Below are 16,617 nucleotides of genomic sequence, written 5' to 3'. Positions count from 1 at the left end.
ACAGACAGACCGACAGACGGACGGACACTATAGTGGTGTAGGGTATAAGAAACAGAGAGTTAACTTTTCACTGTCTATCTGTCCTTCTTGATGTATGTCCTAAAATAAGAGAGGAAACTGAGTAGAATGATTCTTTTCAAATACCGACAGAAAGTTCTCTCATAAGCTCCTTTTTAAGATATACTTAAACTTATACATGTATAGAAAAACTCTGACAATGACTCACACATGTGTAAAAAATAATAGGAAATGAGTTCTTTTATAAAAGACCCCATCAGAAAAAGCTGAGAAAAATGAATCCTTCTAAAACTGATATCGGCAAAAAGATCTCTTTTTCATATAAGTGCAATTTTTTAACTCTCAGCTGAGTTGTTGATAGAAATGAGTAAAATACCAAAAACTTAAGGCCTTAGAAATTATAACCTTTTCCAGAAATCACTTAGTGTAGAAATGTAAATATGTTTTAGCATATCGTCTGTATGTATTATACGGGTACAAGTAAAGTTGTCAAGTCGAGGTAAAGAGATTTTTTTTAACAAACATTTCATGTTGTCTCGTTTAACAAAAATCCGAAAAAAATAAAAGAAACGTACTTATACTTACATTAAACATTTTCTTTTTTTTTTTGTTTAAATTAACAATAATACTCGTACTAAAACTTTTGTTACAATTTTGTGTTTATCCAACAAATAAGTAAATGTGTAGGTTGCTGTATTTGTTTGTGTGTGTGATAGAAGAGTAATTAACATGAAACACAGACGTGTATATACATATGTATGTACCTGTAAAGGCTAAAAAGGACATACATACTTAACATATCTGTATTTGTTTACATATGCACAGTATTTTGTCATAATTAAGTAAAGTAACAAGTTAAACAAATGACATATATGCTGGGTTTTGTTAAAAAGAATACTCCTACGTAAATTTCTGCCGAACGCTTCTGAAAGGCATTGATGGTTTTTGGTTAAAGGTATGTTATATTTTGTTATGAATCATGAACACAAACATATTTCTATTGACAGATGAAAGAAGATCGACAAATAAAAGGTTCAGCTTATAGTGTCCAAAAGTGTAGTAATTGATCAAATTAGGATCACCAAGGATCATATTAGGATCATTATATGTTCCTTACAGATTTTGAAAATGAGCAAAGTATTTACAAATTTCGACTTAACCCTCATTAACAACAATTTTCTCTGTAAGGCGTATACTTAATTTTATTTACATGTGTTTTGTAATTAATATTACTCATACGTCAGAGTTGGTGTAAATAGGGGTCGTCTGTATTTAGTTAATCTCTTTTATTATTTTCATTCATTATTTACGGGTTTTTATTTTTGATACGACTGTCTCATTCACACATACATATACACATGTATGAATAACTCATTTATTGTTGTTGTTGTTACATTTTATTCATTAGAATTTTAGACGGGTGTTATAATGAAAACTGTATTATTAACTTGAAGTTTTATATTTAGATGTTTGTCACAAATTACGGGAAAATATTTCATGTAAACGAAATAAAAAAGTATTTATTTTAATTAGAAGTATTACTTTTTGTTTTCAAAGAAATAATTCAGAATAGTAGGGGAAAGTATTTTGAAAGAAATATTGTTATTAATATAATACTTAGTCTAATTTGGAAGTTAATCCTTTGGGTCTTTTAAGAATAACACAATGACGTCAAAGAATTAAGTTTTTAAATAGAAAATAAAGGATATATTAATAAGTTTTAGAGTGTTTCAAATTTCAAGGACATTAAAGGCTTAAAACTTCTTTGATCTACTAACTTAAGAAGAAAATAAGTTCTGTTAATGTAGTTTAAGAGTTCGGTAGTCACAATGTTAAAGAGAAAATTCTAGTTTTTGTCAAATTTTAATATTATTTTTCAATTTCTCTTGAATTCAATTCTTTGCTGTATAATATTAAAATTAATTTTAATTGTACATTTCCTGTCATTTAAAACCAAATGTAATATTTAACAAATTAAATAGTTTATTGTACTGTTGTATGTATTTAATATAGATTGCGATATACACACATGATTAAATATTACTTAGTATTATCTATATGAAAATATTACATATATTATATATAAATATATAGTTTTAATAATTTGTTATTCTGTATAATTATATTGTCAATGTAATAGTAATTAGTTATTTTTATAACTCTTGTGGGATTTCCTATGTATTATGTTAGGTTTATTAGCCAGGTTTCATTTCCCAATAATGGAAAATGGATTTTTAGCTTAACATCTTTTAGTAATACCAAAATAGTTAGTTAGTTTCTTTCCAATAACTGTACACAAAGATTTTAGTTTGAACTTGTTACCCAAATACAAAATTATTCAAAACCCTAATTACTTTTGGAATATACATATAAACCAAAAGGCATTTGTAACTTACCGTAGCATTTTAGGATCATATTAATGTCACTACATTTTATCAATGGCTTAGTATGAGTATAAATAAACTGATATGAATCTAAATAATGTGTGTGGTCATTACAAAGTGTGCAATCAATTAAATAATAAAGTATTTGGTAAAATAAATGTAATTAAATATTTTCAAAACTTTACTACAAATTGAAATATTAAAGAATTTATTAAAACTGTACTTTTTGTTTTCGGAAAATCGATATTCTATAGACTAAATTAATTAAAGCTGTAGAGACTCTAATATAAGCTACTTTACAGTCTCGATTGTAGACAGTTCTATACCCATCGCCATTGATAGTATTATCTTCATAACTATGGACAGTTCTGTGGAGTTAATTATCGACATTCCCGACTTTAGACAGTTATGTAGTCTTGTATTTGTATCCAGAAGTTCTGTAGTCTTGACGATAGCTTTGACAATATCCATAGTGTTGACTATAGAAATTTCTAAAGTCTGGTCTACAGACAATTATTTAGTCTTGACAACAGAATATGAGCAGTAATGTAGTTTTGACTATAGAAAATTCTGAAGTCTCGGTTAAAGATAGTCTCTGCTATAGATAGTTTTTCATTATTGACATAAGACAGTTTTAATGGTTCTACAGTTCAGTAGGCTTACCTTGACTGCAGACAGTTCCATAATCTTGACTATAGAGAGCTCTATAGTCTTGAATATAGAGAGTTCTATGGTGTCGACTATAGAGAATTCTATGATCTTGACTATAGAGAGTTTTATAGTCTTGACTATAGAGAGTTCTATGATCTCGACTATAGAGAGTTTTATACTCTTGACTATAGAGAGTTTTATAGTCTTGACTATATAGACTTCTATAGTATTGACTATAGAGAGTTATATAGTCTTTACTATATGGTTCTACAGTTCAGTCGACTTACCTTGACTGCAGACAGTTCCATAATCTTGACCATAGAGAGCTCTATAGTCTTAAATATAGAGAGTTCTATGGTCTCGACTATGGAGAATTCTATGATCTTGACTATAGAGAGTTTTATAGTCTTGACTATAGAGATTTCTATGATCTTGACTATAGGGAGTTTTATAGTCTTGACTATAGAGAGTTATATAGTCTTTACTATAGAGAGTTCCATTGTCTTGACTATAGAGAGTTTTGTAGTCTTGACTGTAGAGTGTTCTATACTATAGAGAGTTTACTAGTCTTGACCATAGAGTGTTTTATAGTCTTGATTATAGAGAGAAATATAGTCTTAACTACAGAGAATTCTTTTGTATTGACTGTAGAGGGTTTTATAGTCTAGATTATAGAGAGATCTATAGTCTTGACTGTAGAGAGTTCTACTGTCTTCACTGTCGAGTGTTCTATAGTCTTGATTATAGAGAGTTCTATAGTCTTGACTATACAGAGTTATATTGTCTTGACTATAAACAGTTCTATAGTCTTGACAATTGATAGTTCCATTGTCTTGATTATAGACTGTTCTCTAGTTTCGACTATAGAAATTTATAAAGTCTTCACTATAGACAGTTTTATAGCCTCGACTTTATAAAGTTATATAGTCATGACTGTGGACGGTCCTTTAGCCTCGACTTTAGGCAGTTCTATAGTCTTAACCATAAACAATTTTACATTTTCGACTATAAACCGCTCTATAATCCCGACTATTGATTCTATAATTTCGACTTAGACTGAACTTTAAACTAGACTATAAACTGTTCAATAATCTTAACTATAGACAGTTCTGTAGTATCGACTATAGGGAATTTTATAGTCTCGACTACGGTCAGGTCTATAGTTTGGACTAGTCTTGATTATAGACATTTACATAGAATCGATTATAAATAGTTCAGTAGCCTTTATAATAGGCACTGTAATGTTGACTATGAACACATCTTCAGTCTTAACTTTAGACTTGACACAGTTTTTCAGGCTTGGTTAATGACAGTTTCATAGTCTCGACTATAGCCAGTTGTGCAGTTTCAACAAATGTCTTTTCTATAGTCTCGATTATAGGCAGTTCTATAGTACATATCTATACACAGTTATATAGTCTCGACTATAGATATTTCCATTGTCTCGACGAAGAGCATTCCTTTAGTTCCTCTCTTTTGACAATTCTATAGTCTCTCTGAATGCAGTTATATAATTTAGACCACAGACATATCTAGAATCTAGCCAGTAATGGGCTGTGACGGTATAGAACCATGTTCTCTACTGGATTGTATATAGCTTTATATAAAGATATAAATAGAACTATTTTTCGATTACAGAAGAAATTTCTCGTATAGGGTGTTCTGTAGGAGAACCTTATAAACATTGTGTTTATATTTAGTAGCTACCCAGTAAAAACTTTCATTACCATGTAAGACGTTAAAATGCTAAAATTTAGTTACACAATAGCATTTAAAGTCATTATTTTAACACGGTGGTGTCATTGGAGGCAAGTACTTAACACAAACAATTACAAGTAATTAGAAAAAGTAGTCATTGTAAATCACATGGAAAAACATATACAGCTTCTATATCTTCACTGTTAAGATAAATAATGAATTAGAAAGTATTTATATAACACGTTATTAGTAAGACCTTATAAGACTACTTCTATGTAATCCAGACGATATCTAATAGTCATTGAAAAGTATGTGGTTAGGTAAGTAATTACAATTGAAAGCCATTACCTAGTTTTCGCTGGGTATTTTTCGAAGCTCATTGTAGAAATTCTCTATGCTCACTTAATTATCTTTCTTACTGAACAATATGTCACATACATATTTGTAATCAATTTCTTAGTCCTTTTTTTTTCCTGACAAATTAATCCATTACTATTAATAATCAAAAAGAGAAAACCGCTTTCCACCTTTAATAGAAAACAAGTGTTTGCCAATTGATGTCGCATCTTCAACACTTAAACTCACACCTTTTCCATAAAAAGATAAAGAAAACAATCTGCTTAGTAATCCTGATAACCTTAACAATAAATAACCAATCTATATAAGTAGAAACTAGAAAAAAAGTTATCATGACACATATGGTCGACATGATGAGGAAATATAAATTATACTACATACAAGCCAAAAGAAAACTCAAGCTAAAAAGAGGCTGTTTGCCAAATGGAAAGCAACAAAGAGAAAAAAATGAAAACAACATGTACTAGAAATGATTTCTAGCATATTTATCCATTGACAAAATGATGATGGAACAAATAGAGGACGAAGAAAAAAAGTTAAAGACGAACAAACTTTTATCAATTTATCTTAAGGGCAGCGTTTAATGTTACTGATTGATGAGCTAAAAGTTAAAGAAAAAGAAATTTTCTAAGAAACCGAAACCAGCCGTTTGCCTAAAATAATAAAAATTGACGTCATATGTTTTCAAAAAGACTAAAGTCACTAAAGATAAAACTACAAATAAGTGGGATAAAATATAAATTATTTTTAGATCTTTTATCATATGTATTGTGAAAAGGACACAAACTTTTTCTTGGTCAGTCTTTGTTTATCATTGCTTCTGCATGTCTCTTTTACTGATTGAAACTTTTGGATTGATTTCTCTATATATCTAAAAATGATGTGCTAATTTAGCAATTTGTTTATAGATTTTTGTTTTGACAAACACTGATAACAAAATGAAAATGACAAGAATAAAATGTAATAAAGTAAAGTAACACAAAAAGAGATCAATAACGCCGAATTGAAGGTTAAGAATATGGTTTTTTCAGTGTCTTTAATATTATTAGATTTATATGGGTATTCCATGTAAAGAATCTGTATAATATTATATAAATAACTTTTGTTTTAAGGCATGAGCAATGACTGTTGGTTTGATAAACAATTTAGCACACTAATGATGACATTTCGAAATTTGATTCTTTTGAAACTGCGTGTGAGTTTGTTCAAATTAAATTGTGTTGAATTTTTGATTACATTTCTTTTATATTTTTAAAGCAGTATAAAGAAACAATTTAAGTAGACATTTATTCTGTTTTATAATCTAATAAAGCACGTCAACAATGTTGGTAAACAGATAAAAGAAATAAGAGAAAAACACATGAAAGACATGTTAAGAATATTTAAGTCTAAGGACGTGTACTTACACATACTCTGTCTATCTCTATAACTCTTCCCTGTAGTTTAGGGTGACTGCTGCAGATGTATTTATAGTCGAGACCATATATAGTCCTAAAGTCAAAACTATATACTCCACTGTCTACTCCATAATCATATATGTAGTCAATATTATATAGAGATATAAAGACTGTAAAGACTATAGACAGATCTATTTTCCACACTATATACAGATCTATAGTTAAGATCATAGCCAGATCTAAAGACCATATTATGGCAGATCTATAGTCGACAGTATGGACAGAACTATAGTCAAGACTTTAGGCGGATCTGTATTCATGACTACATATAGATCTCTATTCGAGACTACAAACAGATCTGTAGTCGAGAATATAGGCAGATATATAGTTGAGATTATAGGCAGATATATAGTCGAGACTATTGGCAACTTCTTTGTCTAGTCTATAAGCAGCTCTATAGTCAAGACTAAAGGCACTTCTATAGCCGAGACTATAGACAGATCTATAGTCCATACTATATGCAGATATATAGTCGATAGTATAGACGGATATATAGTCTAGACTATATAGAGATCTATATTCGTTACCACAGATATATCTCTATTCGAGACTATAGACAAATCTATAGTCGAGGCTACAGATATATTTATATTCCAGGCTAGATTTACATTCCAGACTATAGACAGATCTATAGTCAAGACTATAGACAGATCTATACTCAAGACTAAAAACAGATCTATAGTCAAGTCTGAAGACAGATCTATAGTCAAGACTATAGACAGATCTATAGTCCAGACTATAGACAGATCTATAGTCAAGAGTATAGACAGAAATATAGTCAAGAGTATAGACAGATCTGTAGTCAAGACTACAGAGAGATCTATAGTAAAGACTATAGACAGATCTATAGTCAAGACTATAGATAGATCTATAGTCAAGACTATAGACAGATCTATAGTCAAGACTATAGACAGATCTATAGTCAAGACTATAGACAGATCTATAGTCAAGAGTATAGACAGATCTATAGGCAAGACTATAGACAGATCTATAGTCAAGACTATAGACAGATCTATAATCAAGACTATAGACAGATCTATAGTCAAGATTATAGACAGATCTATAATCTAGACTATAGTCAGATCTATAGTCAAGACTATAGACAGTTCTATTGTCAAGACTATAGACAGATCTATAGTCAATACTATAGACAGATCTATAGTCAAGTCTATAGACAGATCTATAGTCAAGACTATAGACAGATCTATAGTCAAGACTATATAGACAGATCTATAGTCAAGACTATAGACAGATCTATAGTCAAGAGTATAGACAGATCTATAGTCAAGAGTATAGACAGATCTATAGGCAAGACTATAGACAGATCTATAGTCAAGACTATAGGCAGATCTATAATCAAGACTATAGACAGATCTACAGTCAAGACTATAGACAGTTTTTTAGTCAAGACTATAGACAGATCTATAGTCAAGACTATAGACAGATCTATAATCAAGACTATAGACAGATCTATAGTCAAGATTATAGACAGATCTATAATCTAGACTATAGTCAGATCTATAGTCAAGACTATAGACAGTTCTATTGTCAAGACTATAGACAGATCTATAGTCAATACTATAGACAGATCTATAGTCAAGTCTATAGACAGATCTATAGTCAAGACTACAGACAGATCTATAGTCAAGACTATAGACAGCTGTACTGTCGAGACTATACTTGAGACTACATACCTACAGTTTTGTAGTCGGAACTATTTATAACTCTATAGTCGAGAGAATTGACTGCTTTATAGTCGAGGCTATAGACAAATTTGCACTCGAGAGCATAGTCCGCTCTATACTATAGTCGAGACTATAAATATCTCTACCGTGAAGATTATAAAAATCGAATATAGTCGAGACTACAGACAGATCTATATAAGACCACAGCTTTATATTTATATTTAATACTCGATAGTCAAGATTCGAGACCACAGTCAAGACTGGGAACTGGTCCATATACCAGAGTATTTCTGTGTAAATAATCACGTAAATATTCTAAAGTTTAATAGTTGGGAAAATACTGTGTGTTTTGTCTAAGGGATCTGTTGATTTCTTTTAAAACAGCTGGGTTATGTGTACTTACACATAAAATTGCAAAATATTTATATATACATGTTTAAGTACAAAAACAAAGTATGTAGTAGATGACAATTTGGTCAAGGATGCCATACTAAGGACATTTCTATATCGATTCAAAATTTAAGGATTTAGAAAAAATGCAGTTTGTTATCTACATGTGTGTTATTGTAATGAAAAGAAATTGCATAAAACATACTTTTTTTTTCTATTCTAGAATTGTTCCTTGAATTATATAAAAATATTTTGTAAAAAATTGTAAGAATGCCCTATCTAAATTTTGTTTGAGGGATGGATATAATATATCCATATTATATTACGGTTTTATTTTTTGAACTAATGGAGAAATTTTCTCATTTTCAATATCAAATATTTCTGAAGATATCTATGGAATATTTACTTATCATAGAAAATGTTTCTGTGATTTAAGCCATTTTGTTTGGCATCCAGTTTTAGTTTTATAAAACAAAATTGACACAAACGTTTTCCTAATCATGCTCATGTTCTTGTTGCTTTCGAAAGAGACATGTATTTCTATTTTTTTAACCTTTTTTTCTTAATTTTTCCCAGTTGTTGTTGCTGTTATATCAGTATATTTGTAGTTAGATTTAAATCTTTAAATTCATTACAAATCTAGGTCAAATCTAACTAAAGAAATTCATCAAGTTGATTATAAAGAGAAAGACAAGACTTTAGTTAAAGTTTCTTTTAGTTTTGCAAAAACAACTACAAATAAAAGACAGAAATAAAGTTAAACCCAGTAGCACTTGACAAAATTGATTGGTAAATAAAAGAGTAGAAAAGAAATTTGTGCAGGAAGGACTCAATTGAAGCTTTAACTAAAGAACAAGGTATTAACAAATCTTATCAATCACTTGTCCTAAAATCTACTGTTATTTTTATTATCACTTTAAATGTTTTGTACAGTTTTATTTTTTTAAGTTATTGTACATATGTCCCTGGGTTTACAGATTTTTCGATGAATTTTTCTATGAATCAATATGCAAGTCTTACTACTGCTTTTCTTAAGCATAATTTGTAATTTATTTATTCATATGTATAAATAGTTCAAGGATATTTTATCAAGGATCCAAGTTTTTCATTTTAATCACTTACATTTACTTTCTAGAACATGAACTTTTATTATCAAAACCAATTCAAGTTTAACGTTGAAAATCATTGCATATTTCAGGGCACCTAGAATTTAGATTATTTTCTTTCGTAGTTTGTTCATTATTCTTCTCAAATCAATGTTTGTTATATATTTTTTCTCAATTTAGTTTTAATTTCCAATTGTAGTGAGTGTTCTTAAATATAATACATGATGTTTTTTTTAACACTTGAAAAAAGAAAAACTTGTAATAATGTTGAAACAAAGGCAATGAACGTTAACAAAATAAAATCAAACTTAGAACTAAGAAAAATACGTTTATTTTAAACCATTTCTAAGGCAAATATGAAGCTTTTTGTAAATGAAAAATCTCATGAGTTTAAGATTTCAATGTTAACTTTAACATGGAAATGGTGTATATATTTTTCTAGTCCATATTGCTTAGACACTTTGCACAGTATGCTTCTATATTCTGTGCGTGAACATTCATCTCTGCAGTTTCACAAGGAGTAAATGTATCACTTTCAACACGGAATCAGAGTCGACAATATTGCGGGAGTTATTCTTTATTTAAGGATTCCTTTAAAGCTTTCAGCAAAAATGCTAAATTCGGGACTATTACTCCGAACTGCAGAGATATTACAAATCGCTTATTTACGATAAAACTGATATAATTAAAAAAGTGTCGGTTAGTTAGTTAGTTAGTTAGTTAGTTAGTTAGTTAGTTAGTTAGTTAGTTAGTTAGTTAGTTAGTTAGTTAGTTAGTTAGTTAGTTAGTTAGTTAGTTAGTAGTTAGTTAGTTAGTTAGTTAGTTAGTTAGTAGTTAGTTAGTTAGTTAGTTAGTTAGTTAGTTAGTTAGTTAGTTAGTAGTTAGTTAGTTAGTTAGTTAGTTAGTTAGTTAGTTAGTTAGTTAGTTAGTTAGTTAGTTAGTTAGTTAGTTAGTTAGTTAGTTAGTAGTTAGTTAGTTAGTTAGTTAAGTTAGTTAGTTAGTTAGTTAGTTAGTAGTTAGTTAGTTAGTTAGTTAGTTAGTTAGTTAGTTAGTTAGTTAGTTAGTTAGTTAGTTAGTTAGTTAGTTAGTTAGTTAGTTAGTAGTTCGTTAGTTAGTTAGTTAGTTAGTTAGTTAGTTAGTTAGTTAGTTAGTTAGTTAGTTAGTTAGTTAGTTAGTTAGTTAGTTAGTTAGTTAGTTAGTTAGTTAGTTAGTTAGTAGTTAGTTAGTTAGTTAGTTAGTTAGTTAGTTAGTTAGTTAGTTAGTTAGTTAGTTAGTTAGTAGTTAGTTAGTTAGTTAGTAGTTAGTTAGTTAGTTAGTTAGTTAGTTAGTTAGTTAGTTAGTTAGTAGTTAGTTAGTTAGTAGTTAGTTAGTTAGTTAGTTAGTTAGTTAGTTAGTTAGTAGTTAGTTAGTTAGTTAGTTAGTTAGTTAGTTAGTTAGTAGTTAGTTAGTTAGTTAGTAGTTAGTTAGTTAGTTAGTTAGTTAGTTAGTTAGTTAGTTAGTTAGTTAGTTAGTTAGTTAGTTAGTTAGTTAGTTAGTTAGTTAGTTAGTTAGTTAGTTAGTTAGTTAGTTAGTTAGTTAGTTAGTTAGTTAGTTAGTTAGTTAGTTAGTTAGTAGTTAGTTAGTTAGTTAGTTAGTTAGTTAGTTAGTAGTTAGTTAGTTAGTTAGTTAGTTAGTTAGTTAGTTAGTTAGTTAGTTAGTTAGTTAGTTAGTTAGTTAGTTAGTTAGTTAGTTAGTTAGTTAGTTAGTTAGTTAGTTAGTTAGTTAGTTAGTTAGTTAGTTAGTTAGTTAGTTAGTTAGTTAGTTAGTTAGTTAGTTAGTTAGTTAGTTAGTTAGTTAGTTAGTTAGTTAGTTAGTTAGTTAGTTAGTTAGTTAGTTAGTTAGTTAGTTAGTTAGTTAGTTAGTTAGTTAGTTAGTTAGTTAGTTAGTTAGTTAGTTAGTTACTTAGTTAGTTGGTTGGTTGGTTGGTTGGTTGGTTGGTTACAAAGGAAGGTTCATATCAAGCCTCTGGCCTGTTTTGCTTTCCAGTGCCTCAGGTGGGTATTGAACCCACGGCCTTTATTTCTTCTAAAATCAATGGGACACAACTCGTATTTAAATAACTCAAGTTTAAAGTTATGTCACTCTAGTAGTAAATGAGCAAAAAAATACATACAAACTTTTAAACATTTCATTGCGAATTATTATTGTTCCTCTTTCTTTCGCTCTCCCAACTGTCACTGAAAAAACATCCAGCAAGGTTTAATGGTGTATTTAAATGTCACATTAGTGTTACACAAAAGGCCATGGTCTAATTGTAAGAGGATTTGTAAGCAATGTGAGTGGGATTAAAAGTGTTGAAGTATAAGGATTTTTGTTGTTGTTCTTGTTATTTTTTGTTTAAAAATAAGTACACACACTCTGTTCCTCACTCCACTCTATTGGATTTTATTTATTTGCAACAGTTTCATTATGTATTTATTTTTGCAAAAATTACAGGCGTAAGGTATCATTTATTCGCTTATGCCAGACCATTACTTTTGATTCGTAGTTATTGACAATTTCTTTTTAAAATATTTTCTAATACGATATAAATTTCAAGGTACTTGTCTATTGAAGTTTTATTTTTGTGTTTTCGAAATGACCTATAAGTTGTATATGGATTTTAATGGACTTTTTAGTGACAGTTAAAATGAAGTATACATTTGGCATTTAGTATTAGTGAAATAATACCTTAAATAAGGGAATTAAATAAAATTTAGTATCGAATAACTTTTAAACTGAATAAAAGAGGAATTAGATTAGCTTATATACAATGTTTTGATTTGTAGTCATTGTTGAACAATTTAAAAAGTATCTTTACTAAAGTAATTTATCCTATAAAGATGTAATTAAAATAAGTACATATATAGACAGATCCAACCTCGAAGAAAACTACGACTTTTAATACTGGCGTGGTAGCATATAGTTCCTTCCAGACATACTGAATTGCTCATATACACCTTAAAGCATACCAATCAACTCAGAATCACTTTGTTAATTTAGATTGAACAATGTCCGTCTGTCCGTCCGTTTGTCCATCCTTCTGTCTGTCTGTCTGTCCATCCGTCTGTCTGTCCATCCATCTGTGTGTCCATGTCGATCATGCCCGAATATATTTTTACTTGTTATACATATGTACATACAGATAAAAATGATATTTAATTAATCATGCAGTTAGAAAACTGTGATGACTCAATTCTACATGAAATTGGAATCCCGAAAACTGAATTGTATTTAGACAAAAAAGGCATAAACACGTTTTTTATACCCTTTACTGAAGATCCCTATCGAGGAACATGGCTGCTAGCTCGGTGTACTAAATGTTAACCCGGCTAATATCTGTCATTTGAAAGGTGAAGAAGGAATCTGTTGTAATAGAAAATAGGGTGGTGCGCAACACTACCTTCCCAGCAGAAGTACGTGCAAAAACAGAATGTTTTTTAATAAACTAATTTTATTAAATTCTTTAAATAAAATTAAAAAAAAAACTATTTTTTTACACTTACCTATTAAAAACAATATTAGATGTATAATATACCAAAAATTCTGCTGACTTGGCATTGGCAAACTGAAATACTGCTGATGATGATAATGGTGATGATGATGATGTTGATGATGCTGGTGCTGCTGCTGGTGTTGATGATGTTGTTCAAAACTCATGTTGTTGGGATTTGGGTTGTTGTTTATGTTGGGAGTAGTTTTTTTTTTATTAGGCGGGTATTAAATTTATATTTAATTAGTTATATTTTTAGTAACATAATATACACAAATTTTAGGTTGTCACTTTTTTAATACCACTGTAAGATTTCCCACATTCATTTGTTTATTTTATGAAGCATATTAAATATTGAAATCACTAAAAAGAAAAAGAGAAATAGAATTTTTGGTCAATAATGTAATGAATACATTGAAAAAGATTTACATATATTCATATATCTAAGGAATGAGGTTAAAGAGGCATAGACTGAAAATATGTGGCCAGCCCACTTACATGTTGGACTAGTTAATAACTAATATAAAATGTATTACATAAGATTTCAGTTAAGACAATCAGCATGAATAATTTAAGTTTGTAAAAAATGTTTTAAAGTAAGAATATACCAGTTTCTTTAAAATATTACTCATACCACCCGTAGTCCCAAAATTGATTTAAGAGTATTTAAACATTTTAGTTGATTGCATTGTTTTCAATTTAATAAAATTTTTGCACAAACAACTTAATTAATATTTAAAAGAAAGAGGTTGTTTCTTTAAAATATTACTCATACCACCCGTAGTCCCCATAAATTTTTTTAAGATCTTTTAAATTAAATATTATTTTTTAACAAAATTTTTTTAACATTTTTCTGAATTTCATAAACTTTTTTTCTAACTAAAATTTAACCATTTTTCAACACATTAAAGTTTATGTCAAATAATAAGTTTCTTATTGCAAAATATTATTAGAAATACGAGGAAAAAAAACTAACTTAAAATTTTGCTCTACAATTAATCACTTTTACTGGGACAGAATGATACGCGTTATTAGAGTTTAATGCTCATCATTGCTTTGGTGGAGTTGAGTTTGCTGTTAAGGATTCTTTTGCTGAAGCAGAGTGTTAAAATTGTTTAAAAGATTATGTGATCAGTTTTTTTACTTATTAGTTTTTTTGTTGTTGTTTTGTTGTCTTAAGTATAAATATTTTAAGTTTCCAAACATAACAAAATGATGGCACTATTTTGTAGATGATGGCGGAAACTGTGGGCAAATAGATTTTATAAAAGTCTGTAGAAATTTGAATAACTCGGACATATACATCTAGAGACAGACAGACAGACGACAGACAGACAGACAGACAGACAGACAGACAGACAGACAGACAGACAGACAGACAGACAGACAGACAGACATACAGACGGACAGACATATAGACAGACAGATTGACATACAGACAGACTGACAGACAAACAGACAGAAAAACTGACAAACAGGCTGAAAAACTGACAGACTGACAGACAGAAAGAAAGACAGTCAGATAAACAGAAAACCAGACAGATAGAGAAATAAACAGACATAAGAACAGACAAACAGACAGATAATAGCTCAAATCATTCAATGAAGCACAGAAACGAGTCATCTGAAGAAAACCACAAATTTCCACAAACATTTTGTATTGATCATTAATATTTTATATTGAATATAGTCAAAATCCTTCTGTCCATTTCAAATAACTCAAGAAATTCCATTTATCTTGCCCTACTGTTCTTTAAATATATAGTATTACTTCGTTTTGTTTTAAAACATTTTCGGTCTATAGCTTGATTTAGAGGTTCATAAATTTTACAACATTTATGGCTAAGATTAATTGCCACTACCACAGGAAGTGCTGTGGCTCGCTGATGGTGCTGTTGCTCTAGTTACAGTCTCAACTTTCAATACCAACGACATGAATAACAACTAGAAACTATAGTAGCAGCAAGTAAACCTACAAGTAAGGAGTAGAAAATACTAAAGCATCATTTGTAGTAATAGAGTGTTTTTTTTCTCTACCAAACATCGTCATTGTTCTATAAAGTCTTTACATGGTCTATAAGTGTTTATGTTGTTGTTGTATTTGTAATACAAATAATGAAAACATGTCTAACGCTGTGTAAAACTATACATAGCAATTTAAAGCTACACTTTGCTAGTAGTAGTTATAAGTCAGTTAGGGGCATTTACAAACTAAATGAAATGAGTGAGAAAACGGCAGAAATTGAAATTTTTTGGAATGTGTACATTGAATAGTTTCATTCGAAGCAATCTAAATTTTGAGCCTTTACACTCATACCTTGTATTTGAAATAACGCCCTTAACTGTTAAAGCTATTTATATCCAGATATTTATGTTTATGTATATAGCATGTATGTATATGTGTTTGTATACTTTGAAGCCTTAGAGAATGCTTGTGTATTTGTTTGTCTCCTATACATGTATCTGTGAGCTGCTGTCTTTCTATGTGCTTTGGAGGCAACATCAATTCATCACTTTGTAAACATAACTCGAGGAAATGTTAGCACGCAGCCCGTTTAATTATTGCCGTTTGTTTAAATCACTCGTTACTCTTTCATTTAAAGCTTAAATATCAACGTTGTGTATTTGTTAAACTTCAATAAACCTAGAAGGAGGCAATTAAAGAATTTTACTATTGGGACACTATCGGTAGTATGTAGTTGTTAAACAAAAGTTTAACTGGGAGGCCTGTAGTGATTTGTTTTAAATAAAATTTAATAAGGAATTATTGAAACAAGTGAGTTAGTGTTAACGAAATATTTTGAATATTTGAAATTTAAAGAAGACTTTTAGTAATTTAATGCAATTGCGAAACAACTTAAATGTGAAGTTCTATCAATTTTTTTAAAATCTCTATTACTTCCTGAGTAAGAGTAATATTTCTTGTAAACGTCAAAACTATTTTTATACCCTACACCACTTTAGAGGGGAGGGTATATTGGGTTTGTACTGATGTTTATAACGTACAATAATATTGGTCCTATACCCATTTTAAAGCGTACCAATCGACTTAGAATCATTTTCTGAGTCGATTTAGCTATGTCCGTCCTTCCGTCTGTCCGTCCAACCTTGGTGAAATTGTGGACCGTTGTTAACCATTTTCAATAGGCTTCGTCTCTGGTACAATAGAAGATCATGTACTAAATTCAATTGAATTATCTCCAAAATTGCGACCTGTAGTTTTATTACAAGATTCACATGGACATACGGATGGACATAGCTAAATCGACACAGCAAATGACTCTAAGCCGATTGATATACTTTAAGATAGTAAATTGTAACAATGTAGGAGGCAGCACGGCCGGATATGGAACTTTACTT

At 29.6% G+C, this 16,617-nt stretch overlaps 1 protein-coding gene across 1 annotated transcript in view; it reads right to left on the bottom strand.

The window, feature by feature from the left end:
* The window catches only part of LOC119609657, a gene marked incomplete at its 3' end in the record, with an annotated part of 113,069 nt that overhangs the window by 83,999 nt on the left and 12,453 nt on the right, over positions 1 to 16,617 (bottom strand). The window contains exon 3 of the mRNA XM_037964513.1: positions 13,271 to 13,620. Within this exon, the coding sequence (XP_037820441.1) occupies positions 13,271 to 13,424 (154 nt within the window). The remainder of the gene's footprint in view (positions 1 to 13,270; positions 13,621 to 16,617) is intronic.

Source organism: Lucilia sericata, unplaced genomic scaffold, assembly GCF_015586225.1.
Source record: "Lucilia sericata isolate MDLA Ls3-8-SP2 unplaced genomic scaffold, ASM1558622v1 Contig001028F_arrow, whole genome shotgun sequence".
Lineage (NCBI taxonomy): Eukaryota > Metazoa > Arthropoda > Insecta > Diptera > Calliphoridae > Lucilia > Lucilia sericata.
Note: the sequence above shows the minus strand (reverse complement) of the source record. Positions and strands in the feature narration are given on the sequence as shown.